This window comes from Bacillus rossius, chromosome 3 (assembly GCF_032445375.1).
Source record: "Bacillus rossius redtenbacheri isolate Brsri chromosome 3, Brsri_v3, whole genome shotgun sequence".
Classification (NCBI taxonomy): Eukaryota; Metazoa; Arthropoda; class Insecta; order Phasmatodea; family Bacillidae; genus Bacillus; species Bacillus rossius.
Genome location: NC_086332.1, coordinates 52,554,113 through 52,572,501, shown reverse-complemented (window position 1 = coordinate 52,572,501; position 18,389 = coordinate 52,554,113). Strand labels below are relative to the sequence as shown.

At 39.1% G+C, this 18,389-nt stretch overlaps 1 protein-coding gene across 9 annotated transcripts in view; it reads left to right on the top strand.

The window, feature by feature from the left end:
- The window catches only part of LOC134530695 (homeobox protein homothorax), a 689,928-nt gene that overhangs the window by 423,301 nt on the left and 248,238 nt on the right, over window positions 1-18,389 (top strand). For all 9 annotated transcript variants that reach the window (XM_063365782.1, XM_063365781.1, XM_063365777.1 and 6 more), the window contains one exon: window positions 11,738-11,854. In XM_063365782.1, coding sequence (XP_063221852.1) covers window positions 11,738-11,854 — 117 coding nt within the window. The remainder of the gene's footprint in view (window positions 1-11,737; window positions 11,855-18,389) is intronic.

Below are 18,389 nucleotides of genomic sequence, written 5' to 3'. Positions count from 1 at the left end.
AATATGCTTGATTTTTTTTTTAAATTACTAGCTGATAATATGGTGCATAGCTATATCTGGCAACAAAATTTGTTACAAAATGCAATTCTTATCGGTATTGTGGTACTCAGGTAACAAGATATGTTAAATAAAAATAATGGCAATAAAATGCAATGACCCAACCTACCAGTGAACAAATGGCTTATGTGGACGACTGCAAATTATACCTATCGTAAATGCTGATTTTATGTCTTGTTTCGTTTTCGGCAATGATGCTGTAGCAGGTATAGTGAGCATATCCTAAATTATTTTGCTTCTATGATTTCATTTTTTGCTCGTGATTTTAAATAATTTTATAATAAAACCATAGTTAAATGTTTACAGAAGTTTTCAGTAGTTAAGTAAGGATTTTGGATAATTATTGGTTAACTGTGAAAATTCTTTATTCCGGTAAGTTCGGAATGGCTATGCCGGATTAGCGATTTTGTTGGAAAATTTAATACAAAGTACATTATTTGAATTTAAAACAAATTTAAAAAAGACAGCACAATATTCAAAACAATTTTTTAATCATTTTCCCTATAGAAACATAATACGAATGATCGTTTGTCTTATTCAGGGGTGAAAATATGTAGGATTTTCAAGGAGGTGTGTACGGAAAAAAAAAATTGGGGGGGGGGGGGGGTGAGAATTTTGCACATGGGTTTTAACCGAGTAAAGTAATCTCTGGATAGGGTGATTATATGTTGTATACTGCCCTTATGCTGGTCTCTTTACGTGTAATATGCAGACAAATTTAAAATAGAGAAAATGTTTTCATAAAACTCAGTTATGATATTTACGTTTGTCAGTCACGATTGTGCAATCGCAAGCTGGCCCCCTGGCCCCACGGGATCTCCGTCCGTGGTCTCATTCAAAATATGTTTACCGAAATGTTTCTGTGAAACGTAACCCCAGAGGAAACAGGAAACACTGCACTGAATGAAAACCGACGGTAGGTACTGATAAAACTCTGAGCAAACTGAAAACCCCGGCAGCGCATTAGCGCGACCTAGCGGCCAAGGTAGAGACTTTTAATCCATTCCGTAAAAATCCGAAAGTGAAACGCTCCATTGGTGCCAGATTACAGAATCTGCCGAACCATAGACTGCCGGGTTGAATAACTTTCGCAGTGTTTCGTCGCTATAGCGACCGTGCACTCAGCGCGTGTCACGTGTCCGGGCCGTCGTCAGTGGGACTGGAGTGGGCGGGGCTAATTGACTGAGACCTATGTATAGATGGGAGGGGGGGGAGAAGGAATGGCCCGAAGGGTCCGCGGAGCGTTAATTATTCCTTTTCTTGCAGGCGGCGAGTTTTCATGTCGTTCCTCGTCTGAATAATTTACGTCGATAATTCTTTGCTTCGCTTTTGACGTTTCGGTAGCGGCGCGTAATGTATTCGCAGCAGGTGCATCGGGCTTCAGAATTTCTCAAAACGGGGGAGTTGCTTAATAATTAAGTCGTGTTTTACAGGCATGCATTAAACATGACTAAATTACCAGCTATAAATTTTTTTTGTTGCATACTCAGCAACTAAGAAGATTAGTAGACAACGGCATTAATTTCCGTAGGTAGTGTTATTTTACGTGTGTTTTCTTTTTCGCATCATGTTAAAAAATCATTGTGGTTATGCATTTATTAGTATTTCCAACTTCTTATAACTATTAAAAAGTGGTAACACTAGCCGTTAGGCGTACGTTTGTCAGACACAGTCTGGCTGAAACCACCGACTTCCGCATTGTGAATCGTTATGCTTTTATGTTTTAATACCTCTGATTATGTTCAAATTATAAAAATTTTCTCGTCCTCCGGAGTGAAATGACAAATTTCAACTAAATCGTATATATTTGCTTCACCACTCGGCTGTAAATGCCTTGAAAATTATTGTGGCGTCTTAACTTACACGTCTGTCACACAATAACTGTTGGATAAGATAATTTTTATGTTCATATCTGTATATGACAAAGCTGACAAGTTGTAACATATCGCTACTTATAGACGATTAGAGTATGACCTATGATTTAGCAGCCATGAAGTGTCTATAATGTAACAGAAACATTCACAAGCTAGCGAAGACAAAGTATCTGACGTAACAAAATCCAATCAAACATAATAGTAATATTTTCACGTGTAATATTTATACTGCTATAAACATCTAAATTGTTTTATGAAGTTTGATTTTCATCGTGCCTCGCTAGTTATGATTGGTTAGTCTCGCCTTCAGACTAGGGATGTATCCAAGTCTAGTCTAGTCAAGGCTAGTCCTGCTTACTAGAGGTTGATCCAAGTTGCATGGGTATCATGCAATAGGCATCACTGAAAACCACCTAACAGTAGTCCTCGCATCCCGAAGATATTTTGGATCCTGAGAAACGTTGTCTATAAATACAAAGGAGATGGACTATAACAAACCTAAAGAGTATTTTTTATCACCTTACGACATCTTCTGCTAGCGACTAAAAAATTTTTAAGGGGCTGGTCATAAGAAAGTTTCTCATTTGAAATTCTATAAGCCATATCGATAAATCTCTGAACGCGGGTAAAAAAAAAAATTGGTTGTCTGTAAAGTCGGTTTACGGACGATAGTTTAACGTGACGTCATAACAAAACATTGATGAAATGATTGCATACTTTTATGAATAAAATTGAATCATTTTAATTTTAATAATAAAAGAATAAATAATTGAAATTATACTAATAATCAGCTTTTTAAAATGCAAGAATAATTAAACTTTATTGCCGAAATTATTGTTGTAATAAGCAATGAAAACCACATTAAATATTCACTTCACTTTATAAACAGTCGACTAAACAGTTCGCGTGTAGATGACTTGTAATTAATTTTAAAAACTGGCGTTTAGCTATAAAGTTTAAATATAATTATGAACAAGTTTTCATATAAATAAACTGTAATCAAATATCTATCATTAATTATATGAACCAAAATAATTTTTTAGTCAATTATTGTAACATAACCTATTATTACTGCACTTGCCGACCGCGTAACGGAACAATGAGCGTAACGGGACACAGCGTAACGGGACACTTTTTCGTGCGTGCAGTTGGCGTTCATCGATTTATTAGACGTTGTCACGTCAAAAAAGGGACTTTTTTTTAAGTAACGTTCTACGCGTGCAAAAGCCGCAATAAGGAAAGGCATAGCTGGCGTTACGACTACAGTTCGCTCTGAGCTAGCCTCTCTGAAGCCATCGTGCTAAACAGGCGCGAAGAAGGCCGATGTTACACACAGTTAGTTACGTGATTCCTGATTCAGGAACGCCCGGGCGTTTTTCTAAGACTCGGGCCGGGGTCTACCCTTGATTACTGTCTTATTCTCTTGTTGAAGTCTCCTCTTGGAACAGTTGACTCATGACCCTGCGCGTCACTTCCCCTCTCGATCATCACGAAGCACTCCCCCTCCTTCTTTCTCCTCCTCCTCCTCGGCTCTTCCCCCACTACTAACTTCCATGCGCCGCGGGCTGGAAGTCGGACATGATGTAACGCCCACCCTCTCGCCCGCTCAAGACGTCATTCCATTGGCCGAGACTGGGCCGCCCCTCCTCGCCCCCTCCGTGCTTCTTCCGCCTGCCTCTCCCCCCTTCCTTTTCATCCCCGGCGGCGGGGCCTTAAATCAAGGCGAGCCATTGTGTGGCCGGCCTCGACGGAGCTCCAACCAGGCGGCGCTCGCGGCTGTGACGCCGACAAGCGGTCTTCGTTGCTGGCGTCTTGATTGGCCGCGATCTGCGTCCCGTCGCCGCGCTGCAGCCGCGCCCGCCGACACACTTGACTGGGCTGCTGCGCCCTAAAGCCCGCACTTTAAAGGGTTGTGTCCCGTCCAGGTCATTGTTTTCTTTTTACGTTTAACACGGTTAAACGTGCAGCCTTTTTGAGTAGTTACAATTCAACAAAGTTAAAAAAAAAATCAATAGTGCATACTGTTTGCCAAATTAGCTGGAAAAATTGAATTTGAACGTTTTTTTTTTGCATTATGAGAAGGAAAAAATAAGTTACAATTCAACAAAGTTAAAAAAAAAATCAATAGTGCATACTGTTTGCCAAATTAGCTGGAAAAATTGAATTTGAACGTTTTTTTTTGCATTATGAGAAGGAAAAAATAAGTTTTCTTTTTACGTTTAACACGGTTAAACGTGCAGCCTTTTTGAGTAGTTACAATTCAACAAAGTTAAAAAAAAAATCAATAGTGCATACTGTTTGCCAAATTAGCTGGAAAAATTGAATTTGAACGTTTTTTTTTTGCATTATGAGAAGGAAAAAATAAGTAAAGAAACATTTTTTAAATGCAATGCTGGTTGTTACTATGTAGTATGGTTTAAAATTCCTTCAGAAAATAATAATTTTATTTTATTTAACCTTTCAATATAACATTTTTGTTGCTTTTAAAAGACCAACTAAAATTATGTTTTTTTTCCTGATTGAAATTAAACCATATCACATAGCAGCCAGTAAATCTAAAATTTTCCAGTTTTATATTCCGGTTAATTCTCCTTAAAAAATTTTTCAGCTAATTATGCATAGAGTAGGCGATCTATATATTTTCTTTTTTGTGAAAGTTGAGCCACTCTAAAAACCGGCAAGTTTAACCGCGTGGAACTTAAAAATAAAATAATGACCTGGAACGGGACATAAACCCTTAATTATTTATTTATTTATTTACATTTGTTGTGCTGATTAAAGCCTCTGTTTTTATGTCAGTAAGCTATTCGCGGGAGCGCCACACACATCCACGCGTTTCTCCGGTATTCGAACCCAGAACCCTTCGTATTAACTGTACCACGGGTACGTAGGCCTGCGCTTTCGTCAAGCATGAATCGACGATTTTACCACTGGAATGTTAATTTCATGGAAATATAGATTCCTTGTAAATCAATGAAATTCACTTGGAGCCATAGTGCAATTCAATTTAAATTCACTTAAAATTTGTTATGTTTGTACATTGTAAGCTAAAAACAAATAGGAGTTATCATTGTGAGAAAAAAAAAACTGGCCCAGTTTGGCAGTCGGCTTAAATTTTCTGGAACCATTTTCATAGTGCTTCAACGTATATAGGTAATATATTATCTTGTTAGATGCAGTTTATTATAAAGCAGAATTGTAAATATTAACTACTGACTGTGGTACTCTTCGAACAGGGGTACGATTTACGTTGCTGCAAAGCATTCTGGTGTACTGATCTCTGTGCATAATATCTACCTTTATCGTTATGAAATAACTGATATCCGCAGTTACATTAACATATGTTGATAGGAAAAAATAATATATTTTAGATTTTATTCACTGTTTTAAAAAAATTGAACTAAAAATATGCAAATGAAATTATTTAAAATGAAAACATTAGGTTTAGGCCAGTCCCTACTTCTGTCGCTATTGTGACCCATGATTTAACTTAGTAAATTATTTTAATGGCTGTTTCCAAAGAAACTGTGCTAAGTAACTGAGCTACTTTACTGGATAAAATGTAGGCTACCTTATGGGGTATCTGTAGTCCAAAATTTACCAAAATCGTTTCAATAGTAAATAAATGATCTAGTAACTAATAAATATCCAGACATTCAAACTTTCACTTTACACATTAGTAAGATAGTTAGTTGTTCAGTTTACATATTACCTCAGTAAAAGTTTTAATCGAATTCGGTTCAGTAGTAATAATGTAACTGAGTTTCAAAATACAACTTCCACATGTATAATGTAATTGGGATAGGGTAGTTTAGATAACGCAGTTAGAACAATTTCTTGTGCGTTATGGGAAAGAATTAATTACTATGCCTAAGGAAAACAGTTCGTGGTTTCATCTTATTCGGGAAGGCTGGAGTTGTGTATATGGTGTCCGGCAGGCTGCACGTTTAAATCACACGTAACGCAGTTTGGAAGTAAGCCTAAACAAGGAGTTAGGAATTGTCAGGAGATGCAGTCACATTATACTTCACCATCGCCGAATTGCGACTCCCAAAAGATTGTGAATGAGTCGTTAAACAGCCATTTACATAATTCAAAGTCGTTTAAAACTGTCTCCACCATGCAAACACTTCACACTGTAAAAAATGTTTGTAAATAAAACAGAAAAAATCCAAAAAATTACAAATATGTTTTAAATTTGTACATTTATATGAAAAAAAAGCTGAAACACAAAATAGTGTTCGCATTTATTCTGGGTTCGGATTCTTATCCAAACATTTATGCTTGGTGTTGTTCCAGTACCTCCAATAGTCAAAGCTATTTGCAAACCATTGTCTATATAGCTTTCCAGTATCAACTCCGCACATTAATAAGCATGATACAACAAAATAAAGCCAATTTAGGTATTGATTATTCGATTATCTTTTCCATGGTTGGAAAAAGTAATTCTTGGCTTAAACTATAAAATTATGCACTATTTTTCATAAGAAATGCTCAGTATTATCTCGAAAAACCTAGGCCTATTTCATTTGTGCAGAAGTAACCATGGCCATGTGTTGTACAAAGTTACAATATCTTTCTTGTAGTATTACAAACTATTTCTTGGCTACTGGTTTCCAAAGGAATCTTTTGTGAAAGTACAGAAAAAAAAAATATTTTTACGTGTGAGACTTGGATGGTAGCGCTGTAATCGTCTTGGTCACCAAGATCGTCAACAGGTTGCCCTTCTGAGTCGGTGTCACTCGATGGGTGCCTCAAAATGGTGCATACCACTCTTCACCGTCATGCCTCGCGGCGGTCGTGAGAGAGAGCGAGAGAGAGAGACTAAAGGCACGATGTTGCGGGAAGGGAAAAAAGGTGTTTCGGCCCTTGGCACATCTTTCCCGCCGGTTTCCCCCCCCCCCTCCATTTTATAGGGTTTGCAAGGGAGAGGGGTGTTTCAAAAGCAGCCAAACACTCCACCCCCCTTGTCGGCCCTTCGAACATCATCTCCTTCTCGTCCATGTTCGCTCTTTCCCTCCTCTTCTCGCCGCGCGCCTGATCATCCCTTAACAGTGTAATCTGGGACAACGACGCCGTTCGCCCACTAGCGAGATTGTCTGTGTACGACTCCCGGCCGCGAGACGAGACTCGTAACACGAGGGGTAGTAGTAGGAAGGGGGGGTGAGGGGTGAGAGGTGCTCTTTGAAGGGGGACCGTAACGGCGGGGCATGTGTAAAAAAAAAAAAAAAAAGAAGAAACCGATTTCTTCCGTCCACCCTCCTCATCCTATCCTTGTTCTCGTAACAAGACAAGCGCGGGCGGCTAAACGACAGAGGGCTAGATAGGAGTGGTCGAACATCCCCTTGAAAAAAAAACCCCGACCCTGACCGGAGACGTCTGACACTTCGCGTCGAACTGGATCTTGCTTATCACAAAGCAAAGAAGGAAAACTTCAGTTTAAGAAAATTGTGAAGATAGTAACCAGTGAGGGCTCGAATCAACTTTTCTCTCAAATATGAATTTCGAATTCGATTCTTAAAAGAATTCTTCGGATCAGAATATAGAACTCAAGAGTCAGAAATCGAACTCTATACCTACGACCAAAACTAACAAAACTTTAGTAAGCTTTGACAAAAAATTTTTCAGTTACTAAGTTTGGATTTTACAATTTTAAACATGTTTAAATTTAGAGGACAGACTTTTATTGTCTTTTTTGGACGTGACAACGTCTAATAAATCGATGAACACCGGCTGCACGCACGAAAAAGTGTCCCGTTACGCACATTGTCCCGTTACGCGGTGTCCCGTTACACTCATTCTACGCTTGCGCCGCATCTATATCTCTTCCACTCAATTGTAACAACCATCGATTTGACTTTTTCGAGGCACATTAAACTTGAAACACTCCTATTCGTTTCCTACTTTTCCCATCATCGTCCTATACTTAACATAATAACACAGATTGGAAGAATTTAAATAGCAAACATGTATAAAAGTTATAGTTAAAATAATCTTTTCGTTAAAGTAATAAACATATTTGAATTAATGAGTGAAAATAAATGTAAATTTATCAATTAATTTGTAGATTTCATTTCACTCCTTCTTTGTATCCATACAAAATAGTGATAATTCAATAAAAATGATTCAATTTTATTCATAAAACTATGCAATCATTTCATCAATGTTTTGTTATGACGTTGTCACGTTAAACTATCGTCCGTAAACCGACTTTACAGACAACCAATTTTTTTTTTAGTTTAGTTTTAAATTCAAACAAACATCCTGGCAGCACTGTAGCTGGTTTGAAACACCAACATTTCTTCGATATATTCTGTAGAGTCAAAGAATAGTATAATTCAGTAGGTACTTGTCGATTAAGCTTGTTGCCATTGTTTGAATTTTTGAGTTTTACTTCCTTCAATACGTACTTTTTTCTAAAACTTATCCCCGAATATATAATATTGGATTAGCGGATCCCTAGGAATTTTACCAACAAATTGTTTATTTATTTTTTGTTTGCGTTTTCCATTAAAAATTTCTATTTTTTAAAACTGGTCTGCGTAGTTTCGGAAACAGTTTGTAAAAATATTTCAATTCAGGCGGATTATAATTTTTTACATCTCGTCAATGAAGTAGAAATTTTATCCTTTCGGCGAAGCCAATATAGTTGAGCCTGAAACACGAAAATATGCAATTTTTGCGAACGTCGTTTTGCTATCAATAACAAATATTTAAGCGGCATGAATAAATAGCAGTCATGTCATATCTCCGGGAACGCTCGCAATATTTTACTTTCTTACAACACTTCAAGGTGAATGTTATTTATTATATACTTAACATACTTGTTTCAGCTTAAAAATGTTTGACTAATGTTATGCCACAGCCATACCTATAGTCAACACTGCAGTGTAATTAAAGTTTAACGCATCTTATTGAGCAGTATATTTTAATGCTTTTTTGAAACCTTAACATCAAATGCCTTTAATATTAATTTGAAATAGTAAGAAAATATTTTTCCCCTTTTATTCATGATAATATCTTAACAGTCTTGAGTCATATTCTAGTAAAACATTGTCAAATGAATTTCCAAAGTGGGGCTAGGTATATAGCATGTGTGTTGTCAAAATCATACATTATATATCATGACATGTAGACTATTATTTTCTTTTTATTTAAAATTTTAATGTATTGTATCTATTATAAGTACCTACTAAAACATGACAGGAAAATTAGTATTTGTTGTGAAACACAGTTTAAGACAGGCCTTATCGTCCAAAACTTATCAACGTCGAAACTCGGTTGTAGAATAGAGGGTATTTTAAGAAAAAAAGTTAGTTTTTTTTTTTGAGACGGGTCTTGTCTTACAAGCCGATAACTATTTCAGGACCAAGTCTTTTTTTCCTACATATAGTTGAAGAAAAAATAACCCTAGGTTTTCTGCATTCAACGGAATATGCAGCGTGAAGTCATTGGTAGGCCTATAATAAGTATTGAAACTCATTACTTTCGGTTTGTGTTGCGGTCTGCTTCAGATAGCCACCGCCTGACTGCCAGCTGGTGCCGATAAGGGAAAAGGGGGGGGGGGAGACGGGGTTGTAAGGTCGCAAGAGCCCAGCTTGGAGCAAAAGGACTGCTTCGCCGGCGTGTTGGATGAGGGCATATTCCCACGGTAGATCACGACCGACGTCGCTCGCGGCCCGTAAATTTCCCGCGGACCGCCGCGCCGTAAACAGGGTGATTCCGCCCTTCCCCCCGCACACCTCACCGCACCCGGAGGTCGTGATGGTGAGGGACGGTAAAGGGAGGGGAGGTGATTGCACGGAGCTTGACGCCTCCCCGGAGAGCCGGAGGACGAGTCCGACGGGATGCTGCGGCCGATGGTATCTGCCGCATCCCGTCTCCGCGCCGGTCGGTTCGTCGACCCGCTGTGCAGCCGGGGAGAGCCTTGTCCTCCCATCAGTTTGCCCTGGCGCGCGCCCCGGCTCCGTATCAGTCGGGAGACACCCCTCAAGTCATCCAGGGAACCAACTTTTGGGAGAGTCAGAATACGACTGACGAGCTTCTACTGCGGGAGTTGAAAGTCACTTAATCGTTATCATTGCCGGAGTTTTTTGAAGTTGGAGTTGAACAGCTTTTTATTATTGTGAATACCTAATAGAGACAGTATTTTTCAGGAGGAGAACTGAGCGTCTGATAATATGTAGTTAGTTGAACAAACTAGACATCTTGCCACCGCAAAACCTTCAGCTGTCGTAAAATGATGTCGGTGAAAAAAATGCTGTGTAACACCTTGTTTCCAACTTTTAAATTTCTTGATGACCCTTCAGCCGAATTTGACATTATCTCATACTGCCCCGTCAGTTGCCTATTAACGATTAAAAACTGTGCTGCAACCCAAAATTTATAAGAAAAAATTGTTTCACGTGGATTCTATTTTCTTGCCTAAATAATTACGTTCGTAAATTCAGCTGTGCTATTTCCTAATAGACTCACTTTAAAATTTCCATTAAAAAAAATCTTGTAATGCTCTTAAAACTTAAAGTACTAAACAAATTGTATAAGAAATTTTATCATAAAAATAGAGTACATGGCAATGCCTTTGACTTCTCCTCAACAAATTTAAAAGGAATTCCTATACAGTTGTAGCTATACTTAGGTTAATGAATTTCACTATCCTACGTTAAAAAAAGTTACGAAACATTTTTAAAGTATGTAATAGAATTACATATTGGCGGGAAATTGTTTAAAAACGATGGAAAGTATACATACCTATATACAGTAAAAAATTTTTATTTCTGTCTAACGCTGCTTCACTGTGGAGTTGTAGCATATTATAATGTAAAGTTCAACTTTGTAAGTACATAGGTGATGATTATTGTTCACCCTTGATTCATGTGCGGCTTGTTGGCAGAAAATAGCGTAGAGATGCTGTTTTAATTTATATCTTGGTACAAATGTAGCTGTGCGGCAAAAATTACTCCTGAAGTAACCATATTTTGGTTTTATAGTAACAATATACTTTCTTATAAATTAAACGTAGTTACAGTTTAGATAAACCATTTGATGTTTTTATATTCCTCACGCTGTTCGCAAATTCAAAAAGTTTACAGACCTCTGAACGAAGAATTTACCTCAAATAAACAAAGGGTTCTTCATAATTCCGGATAACTGGTTCTTCGTATAAACTACACTGTATTCCAACTTCCTAGTGCTGTAATCCCTTGTAAACAGGGTGAATATGCAAGTGAAAGCAAGAAGAGTGTGTTAGCAATGGACTTTGCAAGTTTAAGAATTTTTCGTAATGATATCTTGTGATTTAATGCTCGAAAAAAAAAAAAAAAAAAATTAGTATCCGTACATTTACGAAGATCCCTGAATAATCTCTAAAGGTAAATAATTAACAATCCAGTAAACCAGGGGCGTACGAAAGGATGGTTGGGATGGACAATAAACCCCCGACATCATAAAAAAGAAAATCTATCATTCCCACAAGCAAACGAAAATAATTTGAAAGCAGCTTTTTGGGGTAGTGATTCCATAAATTTGGTGATGTATTCGTGAAGTTTATTTCTGTTGACGTAAATAATTAATAAGTTAGTTTATGGGACTGCTATTAAGTTTGCAAATCTGGTCTGACGTTTTAACTTCTTGCTTTTTTTTTTTTATCCTATTTTCCTCCTCCTCTCCACCTTCTATTCTTGAAATGAAACTGCGCGAACGCTCCTGCAGGAAAGGTACTTGGCCACTGACGGTGTGTTGTTTGCAGATGCGCGTGAGTGACGTCGGAGGAGGCCGAGAGTGTTGACGGGCGCCGTGTGTTGCAGGGAAGTGGTGTCCGCGGAGAGAGTGGCAGAGCCCTGCGGAGGCGCGGGTGGCGAGCGACGCCAGGCGAGGGGTCCTCTACTCGTCCGTCTTCCTCGGCAGCCCCGGCGAGTACAACGGTAAGGTCCCTCTCTCTCTCTCTCTCTCTCTCTCTCTCTCTCGTGGGTAGCTGGCTTCCAAGTTTAGGTCTTCACATGCAATTTTTTTCATTTTCCTCTTCATTCCCAGTATTGAAGGGATATGTCTGTAAATTTAACACAATCACTCTCGTCCATTTGTTGTTCCGTCAAAATTTTTTTTTTAATTGCTGTAAAATGTTGCGTAAGTCAGGACTTATTATTACAAATACCTTGCGCGGCCATTCACGCACACTTTCACGCACACTTGAGCAAATTTCACTTCAGCTACAATAGCCACTCTTGTGCCAACAAGAATTAAAGTAAATTATTAGTTCGTGAATGATTGCTTTTAAATTGTTTTGTCTGTCAGTGTGGTTAGTTTTCAGATAATTTGTGACGAATACAAATGCAAGAGACGTACCTATAAGCCTACACCTATAGTGTTGAATTTACTTAAATTGCCATTAACTATAATATTAATGACTAACAAATAGAAATAAATCATACCAACTTTGCATATGAGTCTCCACCTTAAGTGGTACTCTACCATGGTCATATTTTCTAAAATGAATTTTTTATTTAATTTTTTAATGTGCGGTCTACACAAATATTGCCCGATGGGTCGCCTATTGGACAACTTTACTCTTGTTATAAGTTCTTTGTTATCAGAACAACATGCTTATAGCCTGTATTGGCCGAGGCTTTCCTAACAGTCGACCACCATATAATCTGTAATGTACGTTCGAGGCCCGTTAATAAGGGAACTCCATTTTCAACATGACTGACTCGCGCGGAAAATGCTGCATCGCCAGGCACTAAATCAAACTCCAGTGTTTTCGATGTGTTGTTTGCGACGAGGCTTATGGTGCAAGGACTGTAGGCCTACATTTTAGTGCATTCTTATATGTAGGTAAAGCAGGTATTCGTCTAAAGCATATTTGATGATCTAGCAGTTAATCAGTTAATGGATACAATTTTTGACTTGTTTAAAAGCTCCAAAAATATTTAACATAGCACGCTAAACGTCTTGGTTTTTGTAGCTTGAGCCTGATCCTGAATTGCGAGCTCATACATAGCATATTTCTTAGATATAGCATAGTATCCTATGTATGCGTAATGTTTTCGGGCTTATGATTCGGTTAGCGAAGCATGCGCGAATACGTTACTTTGATTTGCTTTTATTTCATTCGCGAGATACGTTTACCGTTGCCTAGCTGGTGCCATGATTCAACGGCAAAGGCCGTGTTGACGCACGTGACTGCAAATAAGCCAAACATTCCCGTTCGTTGCCCGCCTGCAGCGATAGGGTAATTTTACAACCGGAACGCAGCTAATCCCAGCGGCGGTATCTTGGGCAAGAGGTGAAAACTGTACGTGGATGAAGCAGGGGGTGGGCGGCGGTGCGTGTACCCCCTCCCCCCCCCTCTTGCGGAGAGCGCGCGCAACTCTTCCACCGTTGCCATGGCGACCGTTAGCACACACCCTCCCCCATCCCTCTAGTGCTCGGGCGGCTCACCCCCTACTGCCGCCTGCACGGACTCGCTCGCCCGGTTGCCAAGGCGACTGGTGTGCTTTCTGCGCATGCGCTCAGCTGGAGACCAGGGTTCCTCTCTCCGCGCCCGGAGTAGAAAAAAAAAACACCCTCTCGTCTCCCCCCCCCCCCCCCCTTCGGCTCCTTCATCACCCCTTGCTGTCCCCGTCGCCCCTTGCTGTCCCCGTCGCCCCTGCCCCCAACAAATCGCGCGGTAAAATATGGCGATGGCGGGCAGATAGCGAGAGGAGGCGACGTCGATGCGAGGGCCGAGCCGAGGAAAGGATAAAGCCGCCCGGCGAAAAGAGAGGAGGGAAGTCGACGGCTGGTTTCCCAATAACTCAACCGGCGCGGCGGACGGGGAAAGAAGCGGGAATATTTCCTTAGAGTAACCGCGAGGCCGTCGCGTGACGGGCGTGCTGGCTGCACTCGCGCTTGCGTGCGCCCCGGGCTCCTCCGACGACATCGTCCACCTGTCAGCCGTAACTTCCAGATCCGAGACAGGGTTGGCCGTCCCCTGAGAATCTCCTGCAATGTCCTTACCATGTAGGTTGTGGCTGGTCTTCCACTGCAGCCTTTGGTAATCCTTGTCGAATATTACAGAACACGGCCATTGAAGCAGTTCGATACCTACCTATAGTGTGTTTCATGTCACTTGTCACAATTTTTGAGGGTTACGTATTTTTCTGCCACTGTTCTGCCAACAGAGTTTGTTAGAAAGTTCATGTGGCAGTACGTGTTTGTAAAGAAAAATAATGCCGCTGTCACACTATGCTGTTGAACCGGAGCGTCACTAGTTTATATTGTTCATTTATTTTAGATCAACTATTTACATGTTGGATATTAATGTTTTTATTTTATGGATTCTTGAGAAACCTTCACTATAAGAAAAAGACGTAGAAAGAATATTCTGTCAAAAACACAGCGGAAGTTTTAGCCGCAGCGTCAGAAACGCATAGTGCGACACTGGCCTAATGCGATGCTTTGCAAGTGACAGTTGTGCAGTAAGTACCAATGGTACTGCTTTTGAAAAAACTGAAATCTCAGAGACGTTACATGAAACAGACTTGACCTTAAGGTATATTCTTTCATGTACCTAACTGTCCCTAAATTTGATAGTTCTTAAAAGTAGTACCAATAGTCTTAAGTATCGTGCTGCCACTGTTATTTAGCAAACAATTTTTGTAATCATCATGTGTTAGTCAGTGTTCGTAAACAAACATCATGTGATGCTTTGCAAGTGACAGTTGAGCAATGGGTACTGCTGGTCATTATTTTGAGTTACATGACACATACTATACAAAAGCATGTTAAGTCAGCACTATTACTGCTGGGAAAACAGTTCATGTGTTATTTAAAAAATAAAATTTTCAATTCACATTTATTACATCGCATTAGGTTTATGCAATAACTACTATTGAAAAATCAGCGGTAGAAAGTTAATACTTAGACCAAAATTACTAACAATTTTAAGTGTTTTTTTGTACAAAGGACAAAACATACACATCTGGAAATTTATTCATATTTTGGTTTTTAGCTCTATAGGACACATAGTTTAAGCAGGTCATCATTATTCTGTATTTTATTTTCAAAAAGTTATTTTTTTTACTGAACCTTGTTGTTCCGTTTCGTGATATTCATTCCAAATAGACCTGTTGTAATATGAAGAAGAAAAAAACTTATTTAACTAAAATTAGTTTACCTGTTTTCTTTGCCACGTGGTTGATCGACAGTAAAAGTTATGTAATTGAGGTGCACCATTGTGAATTATTATAATTACTTGAATATAACTAAAGAACTCACTACTTGCGTGATGAATTTTATCTCCTGGCAAATTGTAGTGCAACATTTTTAAAACTTACATTGCCACAAGTTTTGATACTAGTTGGTCTATTTAGATTTAAAGGAAGTTTCTTTAAAAAAATTCCTAGAGTGTTATTTGATAAAAATAAGAATATTTATGACCTTAGCGTTTCATTTACCTGTTCCAGTCGGCTGCCAAGATATTCCGCGCGTAAACATTTCTCGTCCGTCTTCCTGCGCCATGACCCGCTGTTGGCAAACTTTCCAACACAAGATTCACTTCAAGCCGCCAGAAAAAAATTCAGTTCGTTCCCGGACATTTAATTCCTTGTCACTTCGAAACAAATTTTGATGTGACTAAGTTTCTTTTTTCTTAAGTAAAGAATTACGGTCAGTCAAATACACTTACTAGGAACCAATACCGGGCAGCGTCATGATTTTTGTGCGAAAAATCCGCCGTTTTTCTCACACTAGTCCGATAGATAGCAGAGTATGTATATGTGCAGAATTAAAATTATATTAGTTTAAAATATATGATTCCAATATTATTAAAAAATATATATATATTTTTATTGTAAAAATATTCATCATATAGTTTTAAAATTACTACTAAAATAAACCCCCTGTACTTCAAATTTCCAAGTACACGTGAAAAAAATTGTTGCCAAATAGTAAAGCAAATATAATATTAATTTGGTGTTAAATCATACTACCAGGTGTTAGTCGAACGCTTGCCTTTGTTCATGGCCCACGGTAGTTCCGTATTGGTTCCTACTGTATTTCGTTAAGTTCGCCATCGTGTAAAGGTTATATTTACAGATATTTGCACGCATCCTCTAAGCAATCAACACGCTGGAAAATTGGCCTAATGATATTGTTTGTATCGGACTTTAGTGTGGCTGTTCCAACATGAAAAAAAAGTGTGTTGAACCAACACTCCGTAATTATATATCAGCTGTGAATGACGCATATAAAAGCGTATGTGTACTTGGTATACCTATAGTAAATTGGCGGTAATTGGAGGTGAACTGATGAAACCAAAAAATAAAAAAAATTAAAATTTAAGTTTAAAATTGCCGGGAAACCAACCTGGATATTGTTGTGAGACGTGAGAGCAAAACCACTGTAATATATCAGTAACCAGTTGCAGTCCTATATATGCAATACTTTTCATGCTAAGTCCATTACATGGTTACATAGTTTAATTCCGCTACGTAACTGCCAGGTCTTTTACATCTCTGAGCATTTTCTGCCAGTGGAGTGAAAATGTAAAGACCTTTACCGTGGTTTTAGAAACAGTGTACACTAAACATACATGGGTGCTCTTGTTTGTGGCGTGGACTGGAGTATATTTCGTAAGTTGCGTGCGAATTACTTAACTGTAGTTTATGTCAGATCACCGTGTATTTTTTAATTGCTTCTTGGATCGATTTTATTTCCTAACCTAACTAAGAAATAAGTGTGTTTTGGAGAGGTCTCGGTAGGGAAGACTGTAAGTACGCCTAATTATGCAAGATTTTAATCATGCAAAGGGGGAATTAAGTGATTAATGCCATGACTGACTTCCCCCTAGACCATATTAGTTAAGTAGGGCCCAGATATAACTTGCATAGACACAGGGAAGACCCTTTTTGTGCCCTACGGGAAGCACGCCAGGGGAGAATTCTAGCGGTCGGGAACGTAGCAGCGGCAGTCGGCGGACGGTAGCTTCCACTCGGGTGGTCGGGATTAGTTGCGTACTTGCACCAGGTGGACTGTGGTCGACGACTTTACTACCCTCCTTTCCTGAGAGCCCCTCCAGGCGCTCCACGAGCCCGTCGGCGAGAGAATAGCGAGCCTCCCCTCGCAACACTCGGGCGAAGGCCCCGCGCTCTGATTGGGCCATCCATCACCTGTCGGCCCCACGCGTCCGCCAGTAATTGGTTCCCAAGGAACAAACCTCACCTCACCACACCTCGTCTCACCTCCCTGCGTGCCGCCCTCGAGCTCTTCCTCGACGATTCCTCGACCCCGGGTTCTGGTGTAGCCATATCGCACCGCCGCCCCGCGGCCGTAGTTTCCCAGATATGCTGTCATCATCGCGAGAGTCGAGGGGGTTAGGCGGGGTGTTCCTGGCGAATACCTCGCGTACCTTCACGCCCATGCCGAAAACAACAGCTCTCGTGGCCGTGGCTTACAAACTATTTGTGTGTTTGTGTGTGTCTATATATATATATATATGCTTACACCCGGCATTCGTTGCAATGCTTCAAATTTTTTTTTTTTGTTATTTGTTTGAAGTCGGTACACATACAAAGCATCTCTCTGTAGCTCTCTCTAATTTTCTATGTCTATATATATAGGTATATATCTACATCATTCCAATAATCTATAGTATATGTCACTCTATGACAAAGAAAATATTAAAATACATATTTTTACCTATATATATATATTTATGTGGCTTTTTACCTGTCACAGGTTTGACATAGGTAGCCTACATTAAAACACGCGCGTATTCGAATGAAATGTTTTATCAGAAATTTCAAAGCAATCGGTGAAGTTATTTCGGAGAGTTAAGATTTTGAACGAATGAACATGTTATATATGTGTACCTATATATAAATAAATGTGTATATATACCATACCAAATTTTGTTTTGACCACAAAATATTATTGTTATCTCAACAAAACATTTTTATTTTGCGAAATCATAATTATGCTGTTACTGCAAATATATATTTTGTGAGGACCATAAAAGAGATTTTGTTTATAATAGGCCAATACACTTATTTTGTTTGCGTACTTTTTAACGACCAGTGCAATATAACTTCCTAATCATTAAATCGTGTCATGTAATTTCGTCAAGGCGCTTATTCCTGACATCGGCATATATAATTAACATGTAAGAGTCAGTTTACTTGAAGGTACGCAAGATTAGAATCTACGAAAGTTCGTTGGCTGTTACTGCCGTGGTGTTACGATTACGCAGCCAGGGGTAAGTCAAGGTCTATGTAGTATGAGCGCGAAACCTGCTAAGTAATGCCACGATTGGACGGTTACTCGCGAGAAACTTAGGTACCAAATGTTTTCTGTAAACAGAAAGGAATAAAAAAAACATATTCTGTGCTGTGATAATACTCGTTTTGACATGGTTTTGTTAAAAAAAAAACCGAATGGGATAAACTTTCTGATTTTATTTTTCTCAAGTTGTATTCCAGT